This window comes from Mustela erminea, chromosome 10, assembly GCF_009829155.1.
Source record: "Mustela erminea isolate mMusErm1 chromosome 10, mMusErm1.Pri, whole genome shotgun sequence".
NCBI classification, from domain to species: Eukaryota; Metazoa; Chordata; class Mammalia; order Carnivora; family Mustelidae; genus Mustela; species Mustela erminea.
The window spans coordinates 88,263,932-88,277,548 of NC_045623.1; the positions used below are offsets into that span (position 1 = coordinate 88,263,932).

Consider the following 13,617-nt stretch of genomic DNA (forward strand, 5'->3'; position numbering starts at 1 on the left):
TATATCCATGTTTAATGGATAGTATAGACAAATATGAATAAATATGGGTGTTCTTACTTACTAAAAAAAAGACAAATTTTAAGAGAGGGCCATTAATATGCTAAGTTGACATTTTATTTTATTGAATGGATGAAACTGAGAAGTAGGAAACACAAATAATAACTGCAGAAAAATGTTCATAGTCCAGCCGGACCAAAATACAAATTCTCTCACTAAATTGCATGACTATCTTGGTCTAACCCACTTTACCAATACCATCTTTTTTTTTTTTAAAAAAGATTTAATTCATTTATTTGACAGACAGATATCACAAGTAGGCAGAGAGGCAGGCAGAGAGAGAGGAAGGGAAGCAGGTTCCCTGCTGAGCAGAGAGCCTGATGTGGACCCTGGGAGCATGACCTGAGCTGAAGGCAGAGGCTTTAACCCATTGAGCCACCCAGGTACCCCTACCAATACCATCTTAAACTGTCTTAAACACTCTACTCCAAATCAGCAAGGGTTTGACCCTGACATAAATATTCTTAGGGACTCAGCCACAGAATACCACAAATACTTTTTTTGATGAAGCTCGAATGATTCTTAGAGGTACAAAATGTCATTTGGTTTGATAATGAGGTGTTTTTGGTTTGTTTGCTTCTGGGTATCAGTCGAGTTTTCTTTTGATGTTGTGTGTGAGGTTTGACTAAATTAATGGGAATTTAAGCTACTGATCTAAATATCTCCAATAAACATGTAAACTACTAATTATTTTCTTCTAAAAAGTTCAAATCCTTTTATTGAATGTTTTTTGCTTTTTATTTTATTATTATTTTTAATATATTATATGTTTATTTTATATATAAATATATAGTATATATTTATGTAATATATATACATATATATATATATGACTTGGACTCATGACCCTGAGATCAAGACCTAAGCTGCGATCAAGAGTCAGACCCTTGTGGTGCCTGGGTGGCTCAGTGGGTTAAAGCCTCTGCCTTCTGCTCAGGTCGTGATCCCAGGGTCCTGGGATCGAGCCCCACATGGGCTCTCTGCTCAGCGGGGAGCCTGCTTCCCCCTCTCTCTCTGCCTGCCTCTCTCCCTGCTTGTGAGCTCTGTCAAATTTAAATAATTAATTAATTAATTAATTTAAAAAAAAAAAAAAAGAGTCAGACCCTTAACAGACTGAGCCACCCAGGAACCCCTATTTAATGATTTTAATACCAGAAACCAGATCATCCTGGGGCCCAACAAAAGCCATGACAACTCTGCCTCAACCACAACCAAGGCCTCATTTCTCATCTTTATCTTCTGGATCCTATACACTAAGAGAGATCCTATTTCCGGTTCTGGGACATTCTGTAGGACTCAGCCTGGAGGATTTAACTTAAGATAAAGTGATTCCAGCATTAATAAATCAATCCATCAGTGGTTTCAGGATCTTAGAGAACCGTTCTCTTTTCTGAGAGCCATTTTCATAATACCCAGTTTCATAAATCACTAGGGTTTCATGAATTCCAAACTTCTCCTTAATTCACCCTCTGTAACGTTTACCACATTTTCATTTGGGGACTGAGTAACTTAGGAGACAGCTGTGGTGTGACAGAATGTCATCAGACTGAAACATCGAAGACCTGTGTTCTGGTTCCAGTTCTTTCACTTAAAAACCGCTTGTTCTTGGGCAGGCCTCTCAAGCTCTGAGACTCTGTTTTATGAGAAGAAGCAAGAGCATTGCTGTTATGATTATTATGAGGGTTCACTGTACAGATGTTCACAGTGAAGTGATGGGCAAATACTAGACACTATTTGTCTTTGTACTCTATTTCTTAAATTCTTCCTTTTGCAAAGAAACATGAACCAGAGCAATAAAGACATCTACTCTCTACTTGGAAGTGTTTCTTGAGCACCCAAAGTGGGCCAATCCTATATATTTAATTAAGGCTGGTCTTCCTTTCGGCTTAGCAAGTTCTCAGCCAGGTTCTCCTTATATTTTATTTTATTTATTTATTTATTTATTTATTTTTAAAGATTTTATTTATTTATTTGACAGAGAGAGAGAGAGATCACAAGTAGGCAGAGAGTCAGACAGAGAGAGAGGAGGAAGCAGGCTCCCTGCTGAGCAGAGAGCCTGATGTGGGGCTTGATCCCAGGACCCTGGGACCATGACCTGAGCCGAAGGCAGAGGCTTTAACCCACTGAGCCACCCAGGCGCCCCTATTTATTTATTTTTAAAGATTTTATTCATTTACTTGACAGACAGAGATCACAAGTAGGCAGAGAAGCAGGCAGAGAGAGATGGGGGAAGCAGGCTCTCTGCTGAGCAGAGAGCCCAATGTGGGGCTCGATCCCAGGACCCTGGGATCATGACCTGAGCCGAAGGAAGAGGCTTTAAACCACTGAGCCACCCAGGCGCCCCTCTCCTTATATTTTGGAGAATATCACCAGACAGAATTTTGAAGAAAGAAATTGTGACAGAATATAAGAATTAAAATAGGTACACTATGAGAATATTTAATAAATATTCCTGATTCAAGCTCCTTATGAAAAACACTGGATAGGCCATTTTTTTTTTAGCTTTGAGATATATACTATCTGCTAAAAAAAGAAAATTAGGAAAAACATTTCTCATTAGTCACAAAATTTACAATCATTTAAAACTTAATAGATTTATTGCTATTTCTAAGTCCAAATCATATCTATGTTACTACACACAGATTTTGCTTCCTGAAATTATTAAATTTTCTGTAAAAAGAGCCTATGATTTAACATACTACCTCTATACTCACTTTCCAGAATCTCACTTTCCCTAAATCTACCACATTTATTAAACTAGCATTTGTTTTCACATTTCCCTGCTGAGCAGAGAACCTGATGTGGGGCTTGATCCCAGAACCCTGGGATCGTGACCTGAGCCGAAGGCAGAGGCTTAACCCACTGAGCCACCCAGGCGCCCCTCGTTAGACTTTTTAATAAGATTTATATAATCAAAAAAATAAATACGATAAGAAAAAGGGAGTGAGAAGAGGGAGGCAATGGGATTGAAGGACAGGGTTGTGCACAGACACACATACACCCACCGAGCACATTACCCTTGCTTCGCAAACCCAGTAAGAAATGCTTTGCACCGCAAATGCCCACAGAACCAGCAGGAATCGAGGTTATCTTGCTAAGCACAGAAGGAAGATACCCAGCAGTAGTGTCCAGCTCCTGGTTCTTTACTAAAGTAAACAATAAATATTATAGTCACTTAACTTATCAACAGTCTATTTAAGTAATACCCCCAAATGGTCTGCAACATGCAAACTAAAAAATGTAGAACCCAATCCTGATTAGATCAGTTAATTGCGAGTGCTTTGTTTCTACATTTTTCTCTTTAACAAAACATGGGAAATTTATGTTTCAGCAAACAACGGCTTTAAATGCCTTGGGGGGAAGCTCTAAAAAAATGTCTTTATACATTAATTTAGTATCAATATTTGTAATCTTATTCCTGTTTTGAAAATTAGTAATAACTGGTATTTCCTGTGGTTGTATGATAATCAGTAGGAATGTCAACCTGGTGATTAAAAAAAATTTGTTAAAACAAATACTTTTATATGGGCACTTGCAATAAAAGATAAATCAGATGTGGTAATAGCTTCTTTTGTAAAAGCCATGTATAAACAGCACATAAAGATGACAAGTCAAGCAGCAATAGCCCATTCTTCAGCCAAAAAAGGAAACGAATGAAGAAAGAACAAAATTCACCAAAAAGAAAATCATTCTCTAGCCCCCCACACCCCTCAAGAGCCTCATAAATAATAGTTTTGGTACACTTTCAGTGGAAAACTCAGGCCAGCTGACAGTTTGAAAAAGGACATTAGAATCACAAACACTCAGGATGGGGATAAACTAACAACAGAGTAACCATGTGGCTAGCAAAAGATGAATTAAAAATTCTATCTTTCCTCTCTAGTGTGCCATACCTTATCTTGCATTTCTCTTCATTCTAAAGTTTCTCTCTTGGCTATATCCGCCCCCACTCTTTTTTTAAAAATAAAGTTAGTATGTTATTGGTCCCTAGCTAGAAATACACCCTTGTAGTGCTCGCTAGCTTCTCCACAAAACTTGAGTCATTTTCATGGTTCTTTGCTATTCTCTGGCATATAAAGATTACATCTGGATTAAGGGGCTTACTTAGATGTTGGCCTTTAGTAAATTACAGTTGGTAAAACTGCTTATTATAAGAAAATCACTCCATAATGCAGCCTCTCGCAAATGCCAGCAAATGAAATTTGTCAATGACAATTATCCTTCAAACATAGTTTTTATAATTTCCTTAATAGTGCTGTTATTAGATTATCCCCAGAAAAGGTGACTGTAAAAGCAACAGCTTCAAAATCAGTGCCTGAGGCAAAATTTTATCTATTAGGTAATAGAAAATTTTGCCTTAATACTGCACTCACCAGCAAGGACTCCACAGATCAAATGAGTGTTCTCAAACCTGAATAGAGCTATAGAAGTCAAAGTTTTCAGCAAAATTAAAAGTTATACTAAACAAGTCTATGAGATCAGAAGCGTTTGGTTGGTAAATTTTATTTCAAGATACTAAGAAGGGCTAAGATAGAGAAATGGAGATAGAGAGGAAGGAATTATAACCAGTATAAAAACTCTGATCACTTAATATGGAACACAAATATATTTGGCAGGATTTCTCAGAAATCCCAATTCCAAAAATGATTAAAGACATAATAAGTACTTAAAAAAAAATCATGGCCCAATTTAGTACCTAGAAAATTTAATACCTAGAAAATAACATTTTGAATCCACAGAACTAAGTACAACAGGAAACTCTTATTAGATACTAACTAGCTGTATCTTCTCTTCCTGAAAAATCCTATAATAATGAAAATGACTTTCCATTGTAACATTTTCAACAAGTTCCTAAAAAGAACATGGCTTTGAAGAAACTCTTCAAAATTTTATACTACTCAGACACAGCCATGAAGTACATACTTTGAGCTAGTAAACAGACCACTTCAAAATGTAGAGTGTTGGTTTTAAGTAATTACCTGGGTGATACAATAGAATCTAGAACTAACATAAGAGATAAGGTTTACCAGAGGTGAAGTGAATAAAGCAGTATACCTTCTGTTAATTCCATATTATAGGAGAACGCTCTCCTCACACCCACATATCCACACCCACTCCATTCTTCACTCTTCACTACGATCACAGTGGCAATACTGGATGATTAATAACCACTAATTTGTAGCGTGCTTTATAAAAAAACAAAAGACAAACTCAGCATATTAAAAATGCTTCTAACAGATGCGACAATTACATGTGTTGCAGTGACTGATTAAGATGGTTAGAAAAAAGTTATTTATAACACTTGGTATAAATAAGTCAAATGAGTTCCAAGCTGATTTTAAAACATTAATATTCCAAGAACTGAACACATGTCAAGGTTATGTCTGCTTTAGGACTGAGCAAAAGACAATTACTGGGACATAGAGAAGAGTGAAAACGTGGAAAAACAAGGGAACTTTTCAAGAAAGACTGATGATGTTTGATATGTTTTTTTGCTAATCCCCTGACGCAGAAGTTTCTTCTCCCTTTTTTTCCTCCCCCCACCTTTTTTTTTTCTTTTTTGAGTGGATCTATATACTGCATTGCTGGCTCCTATTTCCTTAATGACTACTATCACCCAGAATCAGATTTTCAATAAGATTTATTCAAGATAAATTTACATATTAACAACAAATAACGTGAGAAAAATATCAAAGAAAACGTTCCAAAAGAGAAGTTCTTAGCAGATTTCTTTAGGCTTAAATATCTTGCTGAACTGCTAAGGGATAAACAATTTATTCAGCCTAGTATCAGAGCTAAAGCATCCTGGCCCAGAGAATGGAAAGGAACGTAAATTTACGGATTTATTAGAAAGCACCTCCCAAAGCTAAACATAGACCAAGAACTTCTTCAGAACACAATCATGACCAGGTCAACCAGGAAGCAAAGACACTCCCAAAAGGATATAAATTCATTTTATTCTGACTTATTGGTCAATACTGTCCTAATAGGCCCCAAATCGGGGGGGAATCCTCTTAGGGAAATCTCTTTATTTAGAACAAGGAACCCTTCTAAAATGTTTTCCTTAGATTCCCAACCTTAAATTTATACAACTGTTTGAAACACTGAGGTGTACCAAAACTTCAGAGTAAAAAATCATTTCACGCTCTTTACCACGTTTGTTAGATACCTCTAAAAACTAAAGAGAAAATGAATTTGGGAATTGTTTCTTTATTCCTTAGGGGAAAATGAAAGCAGACCCTTGGAAACCAAACCAGACAAAGGGGTTAGCTGAATTCATCGCTAAATATATTAAGAGGACAGTTAACATTGAACAATCTGGAAAACTGACAAAGGCAGGGGTGCTGTGATGGTTACAGATATATTAGATTACAGTTCTGGTGCACCACAATTACTAAATAAATAGAAAAAATGCATTGCATTTTGTTTTCCATTTCTAGTCATAAACAAGACCGAAAATACTTCAACACTAAATAAAGATGCTAGAGCATCTACAGCTCTTCAAACAGTACAAAGGCAGAAAGAGTAAATTTATTGGTTCTCTGGTTCTCTAGACCTGTATCAGGGGTCAGTCAGCAAACTACAGTCAACAGTTCAAATCCAGCCCACTCCTTATTTTTGTATTGCTATGAGCTAGGAACGATTTTACATTTTTTAACGGTATGGAAAACAAAATGATATTCAGGGACCATAAAAATTACATGAAATTCAAATTTCAGTGTCCATAAATAAAGTGATGGAATACGTTCATCTTCATTTGTTTGTTCTCTATGGCAAAGTTGAGTGGTTATGCCAGTGACTATATGGCCCATAAAGCCTAAAATATTTATTATCTGAACCTTTACAGAAAAAGTTTGCCAACTCCTGGTCTACCTGATATACAAAACCCTTGATATCACAAGAGTTTGATACACTTGGTGTTTTTATACCATGTGAAACCCAAGAAAAAAAGGATCAAACTCTTCTCTGCAATGTATTTTGATAAACACAAATTGTCAAATATCAGTTTCCCTTTATGGTGTCACACTCCAAGATGCATTTATACATACAAATAAGCACCCGGTCTCAGTAATACCTTCCATAGGGAAAACAGCTGGCTGTTACCTTTGGTAAATGGGTAAGAGCTCTTAACTGAACCAAATTATAAGATATTAACAAGAGAGACTGACACCTACTACAGGAGATTTCTTTAAAGAAACCACGGACCATGCTACAGGATTAATAAGAGAGACTGTGGCTTCTGGCTCATATATGAGTTTTTGGGCTACTCACATATACTGATTAGGCTTATGGTGATTAATTTGGCATAAATCTGTGTCCCAATACAAGAGATTCTACATGAAAAGTTAGAGTTTATCCATTACCATCTGTGACTAATCATTTAATCCAATTTAACAAATTTTAAGTATTTGTTATATATCTGAGATACAAAGGTGATAGATTGGCAAACAAAGATGCATAAAACAAAGACTCTCACCTTTGAGAATCTCACAGTTTTGAGGAGACAGGTACAAGCTAAAAGAGATGGATTAACGTCATTTCAAATTTTTAATACCACTTTTTTGATGGGGATCTAAGCCATCATCAGAATGTTACACAGAAAGTAAGTTTCCATAAGTTTACCATATCACAATGATATAAATTAAATCACATGGGGGTGCTAAAGTATGTAAAGATTAGTCAGTCAGAGAAGGCACACAAACCTAGAATGCCGCCTCTGGCAGTATGCTCCTTCAAAATAGAATAGTGATTCTGTCTTGTTAACAGATTCTGGTCTACAAGAAGTTTCCAAAGATACAAAACTATCCCACCTCCTCCCTTTCATCTAAAAAAAAAAAGAAAGAAAGAAAGAAAAAAAAATCCCACGTGCCTATGTCATCTATGAAGAAGCTCGGGGATTTCCAGGAATTTCAAGATGTTCTTTTTAAGAAAGAGGGCAAGTGAATGGATAAGAACATAAGATGAATAAACCATTGGCAAGCAACCGATGGGCAACGGAGCCAGAAAGAAAATGAGCTGATAAAACCAGGACAGCTAGAAAAAGAAAGAAAAAGGCAGGATAACATGTTAGAAGGAAGATTGGGACAGATCTGGATATCAGATGGTAAGTTATCTGAGGGCAAGAACGATGACTAATTCCAACATGGGAGTTACATTTAACTATGTGAATTTAATATGAAATAATATGAAAGATAGAAAATTCTTCAGAAGGCTTCCATTCAGGACCAAGAATTGAAATCAATAGGGAAACAGATTTTGAGTTAATATAAGAATGATGTATACGCAAAAATCAGAGATGTCCAGATGTAGTATGCTGTATCTTGGGAGGCTAGAGATCACTTTGTCCATAAATGGTTTTAAATCACTAAATGATACGGTACAGAAGAGTCAAGCATTGGAGTGGAGAAGAGTTGGATCTGGGGCTTATTCAACCCTAAAATTCTGATAATGGTGCCTCTTTGCATCTGCAATACATAATGAGGGCAATGAATAAATGCATAGCAGTAACCATGGTTCCCATTTAAGTTTTAGTCTCTATGTTTCATTGAGCTAGGATCATGTACATATGAAGACTCTTCTTTAAAGAGAATAGTAGAGAAGAAAATGAGAGACTAAACTGCACCCTTTAATGACTTGGGTGGGGAGAGTTCTGAAGAGATAGTTGGGACTCATGCTTCTCCTGCCCTCTTATCTTTGAAATGTTAGATTTACTCTATTATTTACTGTGAACAGAACTCTGACTATAAAGTGGGAGGCTGTTCTCTGTAATATCAATCACATAAGATTAGAAAACCATATCTAAAGCATACACTTCCTCAATGACCTGTCACCCACACATTTAGTTAGGCTATGATTGAAGTTATTTAGCTTTTAGCCTGTATTCCTGATCTGTGGGAGTAACAGGCTACTTCTTTTTGTCTCTCAAGTTTTAGTAAGATAAGAATTTCATTTATGAAGTGAAATACTCCATGAATTTCTAATTGTTGATCACACCCATCCCTGTTCGCCTTCTGGCTTCCTCCCTCTAACAGCCATGCCTTCTTAACCATTTCCAGTGCCCAATCCCAGGTCCATACCAATATTTGTTTGTTTGTTTCTTTGTATCATGCTCTACTGCAGTAAAGAAGGAGATCCTAAGGCATGAGGGGTAACAGAAACAGAAATGAGAGCAGACTCATTGGTCCACTATCCACTACAATGTGGAGGAGGCCAATACAGTTATCCCACATGCCATGCATAATGGAGAACAGAACAAGGACTCATCTCCATTTCTAGTACCAAATTACAAACAACAGGGTTAGTTTGAGTGCAATGAAAACAAGCAACATTTTTTTCTCAGTGTGGTAGAGAATGCTGTAAAGAAGTTTGGGATTTTCTAATTTCCGTAAAGAATACAAGGGATGGAAACTGTAGAGAAGTTTATATACCTTTACTATACTCAATACTTTTGGGGGGGAAAAAACAAAACAGCAACAATGTGAAAAAGTGTCTCATACTATTTTTTAATTTTCTGTCTTCCTTTTGTAAATATATGATCACTAGGTAAAGCCCAAGTATAAATTTTGCTTGCTAATACCATTTAAAAAAATAACCAAACCTCTTATGCTTAGTATATTCTCCATGCTTATCTGTAGGAAATATTATAGAAGTAACTCAGGAATGTAGGAGACAGTAAATCTGCTTATAGCCACAGAAAATTCAGAGAAATTTTTACAACATTTACTAGAAAGAAATGTACTAGGATCTAGGATGACAAATGGAAACCTAATCCACAGAAAATCCCCAGTCTAATATTAGTCAATGGAATCATTTTCTCCCTCCAAAACTTTTACCAGAGATGTAAACAAGTTGTAAAATTGATCCACATGAACTGAATCTCCTTCATATTCTAAGTGTTAGCATAAGAAAATGGCTAAAAGATAGGTCCAAAGATTGATGCTGGGTTTATTTTCAAGTTTGGTCCACTGTAAGAATACCATAAGGATAAGATGAATTGTTTAAGAGTACGATGAATTTGGAAAGACATTTCTACCTTCAGTAGTTTTAAGTGCTTGGTCAAATACCAGTAAGAAGTAGACAGAAATCAACACAACTATTTAAATGCTTGCTTTCATATGAAAAAATTCTAAGAAATTAATGTCTGTTGATTTTTAAGTTTTCATCTCCCCAGTCCCCAAAAGACCAAGAAATGAACAACAACAACCTGAACTTCTGGTTCCTGGAAAACGTTACAGATTCATTCTCATGAGGTAGGTTTGTCTCCATGTTACTAGGTGGAAATCTGGGCACCAAGTAGTTAAGTGAACTTCTCAGAACCACCCTAGAAATGATTAACAGCAAAACCAAGGCAAAAACCCCAAGACTTTTTACTGGTCTGTATTGATACCTTTAGTCCAAATTGGTTTTTGTTTTGTTTTGTTTTGATTTGATTTATCAACTGGCCATTAAGAAGCTGAACCAGGATAAAGCCAATATACAGTTACTTGGATCTGTCTCTGGCATTCAGAATGGAATGAGATATGAGAAGGAAACTAAGATTATTTACAGCTTTGTTACAAATATCAGCAGTATTAACAGTAGTTAATACAAAGTTATAACGTCTACTATTTTTTCCTCTGTTAACTGTGATGGGTATATCTTTTGAACCTGCACTGACCAGCTTAATCCAACACAAAGGTTTGGCACTTCTCCTCTCAACCATTCTTATCCCATTAATCAGAGGAAGTGCCTCTCCTTTAACCATCAGTAAGGATTTCTGAGGACTCCTGCTGCACTTCAAAACACTGAAAAATATTATTGACTTATGCTGGACTTTTAATGGACTTGAAATCACTCTAATACAAAGGGAAACAAAATCCAAGGTGAAGTTTACAATAATAGTTAATAAAAAGCTGTGTACCAGGATGAAAACTGAAAATATAATCATAAGCCATTATAAAAGTAACAATAAATTCTGATTATTTCCTTTTCAGTTTCCTGAAAAAATTTTAGAAGACTCTAACCAATGTTACAGTTTTGTTATTTCATAAGGAAAGCTCTTACATTTCTACTTCAAAGACAAAGGGGACTACTTAGGATAATCACTTTCTGTGTCAGAGGACAGCTTTGCAATGTGTTAGATTGATTGAAGTTTCTCTTTTCTTATTATGAGTGAATCAAGAAATATGCTTAGTTACAAAATATTTGTTATACACAGACATAGCCTGTGATGTGAAAGATACACACCCATATAAGATTTTAAAATTCAACCTGCCCTTACTTCTTTTCCCATTTGGGGGGGAAAGCCTATGATGACAGAAGAGCAGTTTTCAGGAAATACCAGAGAATTATTTCTACATGTCTCCAGAGAAAAATAGAATTGTGGTGGGTGTTGAAGGACAAAAGATTCTTGGCATTAGTGTTCTTTCTTTCTTTCCTTCTTTCTTTCTTTTTTGCTGTAAGAAGCCATCATCTTAAAAACAAAAGGTCTTGTTTAGAAGTTTCATCAACTAAAAGTGTTGAGAAGTAAAACAAAGTGCAAAAATCTCAGTTTGATAACCCCATGAACTCAGATTTCAAAACAAATATTTGAGACATTAACCAAAGCATCCATATTGGTACATCCAAGTGCCATAAAAAGTAAGCTGCATGCAAGATGTCATTAATACCGAGGTAAAAAATAACAGGTTAGACATCTGAGTTGTGTTGTGAAAACAAAGCACACCCATATTTACTTCAGCGAAGCCTTAAAAATCAACATGCAAACAGAGGGACACATACTTGTCACGATAGAACTTTAGCTCACAAAGCCATCAATTAAAAACAATTGATTTCAACACAAATGTAAGAGTAAACAGGTCTGAAGTCTATCAGGAAAACAGAATATATCAATATATATTTTTTAAGCTTGTGATAATGGCTAAATATTGCTTCTAGCAATATAATTACTTAAGTCATAAAGAAATAACACAGTATTAATTCAGAGAAGGGTATATTTATGTACAGATCTTGAATAAATCTGTATTCTAGGACTTTTAAAGATGGGTACAGTGGTCTGTAAATTCAGCCCTGGCTGGAGGCTAAGGGGCACCAGCACAGCACCATTTTCCTTAAACCTTCAACATTCTACTTGTGAAAAGCTGGCATTTAACCTTTGCAGATCCCTTCTATAGACCAGGCAGGATAAAGATGTTTTTCCCTGTACATTTCAGAAATACACATAAGAAGGCCACAGAAGTCAAAAGCCCTTTTCCAAAAAAGGCCTTTGTATATACTGGTTTGATATCTCAAGAAAAGGAGTGGTTATGGATTCATAGATTAAAATGTATCATTTTAAGGCTTTTGAAAAATTAACAAGTTGAATTTTTTTTTTTTAAACTACAGAGCCCATGCCACACAAATGACTATAGAAGATTAGGAAATATTCCATCAAATGTTTCTATGAGTATCCTGCTTTGCTTGTTAACAGTGGAGAAGAGGACATAACAGCAGTGAACAATACACACATGCAGGACAGAAGAGTTAAACCTTTTGGGGGAAAGTACCGACTGTCACATACTTATATCTGATTTCTCTGAACTTGTTAAGCATCAGTGAGGAAAAGCTGGCTTGGGCAATCCATTGCTACTCCTTTGTACCCCACAATACACATTCTACGAAGAGCAACATTTTATTGACAGAAAAATGATCAAAAAGAGCTCCCCTAGGACAGTGAACTATGAAGATCAAAGGGTATCATACAGGAGATAACACAGTAGAAGTAAATAACAAAAGTTCAATGGTTTTAGTCTTGACATTTCGGATGAGCACCCTGTTTTCCGATCACAGAAAGATCAACCACCAAACAGCCAACGCAAGAATCACGAGAAAAGACATCATGAAAGGAATACGAGGAGATGATAAAGTACTAGAGTAGAGGTGGCACTTTTTGAGAGACTTGTGATCCTCAGGGATTGGAATAGAAACCTTGGGAAGAATTTCTTCATTGTCTTGCTGGGGCAAGGCTCTCTCAGTAGATCTCTCTTGCCTTTTAATTTTCTCTTCATCCTGCACTAACAGAGCACGTTGCTGTGTCTGCTTTCACGGTAGAAGATCAAGAAAGACAGAGAAAGATGAACAAAATGACAGATGGAAAAATGCTCAAAAATGATACTTGGGGATGTGCAAAGGATTTGGGAAGATCTTTTGGGACACTCTTTATTTTACTTTACTTTGGCAATTTGTCCCAGCAAAGTCTATAACATAGTCGGGTATTCAACAGGTAATTTTTTGAATGAATGAACATTAGAAGTCTTGAAAGTTCAAGCAATTACTCGACTTCCTTAGCAAGAGTATTTTTCCTCCTTCAAGGATACTCATATATGAATATTGGTCATTTTTCATTGTTTTAGTGCTGCCAATTTTTCTTAGATCACTTGGGTAAAGCCAATAATGAAGCATTCTTCTTGCCATGAGAAAAGTTAGTTTTATTACAAACAGAATGGCAGAATATAAAAAGTTATCCTTATATCCCCTTCATATAGACTTAAAAAACTGCAACAGTTCAACAGCAATTAGCTTTTGTCAAGGGAATAAAAATCT

The 13,617-nt window shown here is 36.0% G+C and overlaps 1 protein-coding gene across 18 annotated transcripts in view; it reads right to left on the reverse strand.

Annotated features, from left to right (window-relative positions):
* EPB41 (erythrocyte membrane protein band 4.1) overlaps positions 1 to 13,617 on the reverse strand; it is a 197,691-nt gene that overhangs the window by 25,734 nt on the left and 158,340 nt on the right. For 2 of the 18 annotated variants that reach the window (XM_032360854.1, XM_032360853.1), the window contains exon 18: positions 11,018 to 13,110. The exons of the other annotated variants lie outside the window; for them this stretch is intronic. In XM_032360854.1, coding sequence (XP_032216745.1) covers positions 12,859 to 13,110 — 252 coding nt within the window. In that variant the 3' untranslated portion in view covers positions 11,018 to 12,858. Of the gene's footprint in view, positions 1 to 11,017; positions 13,111 to 13,617 lie in introns of those variants that run through there. 18 annotated transcript variants of the gene reach the window in all.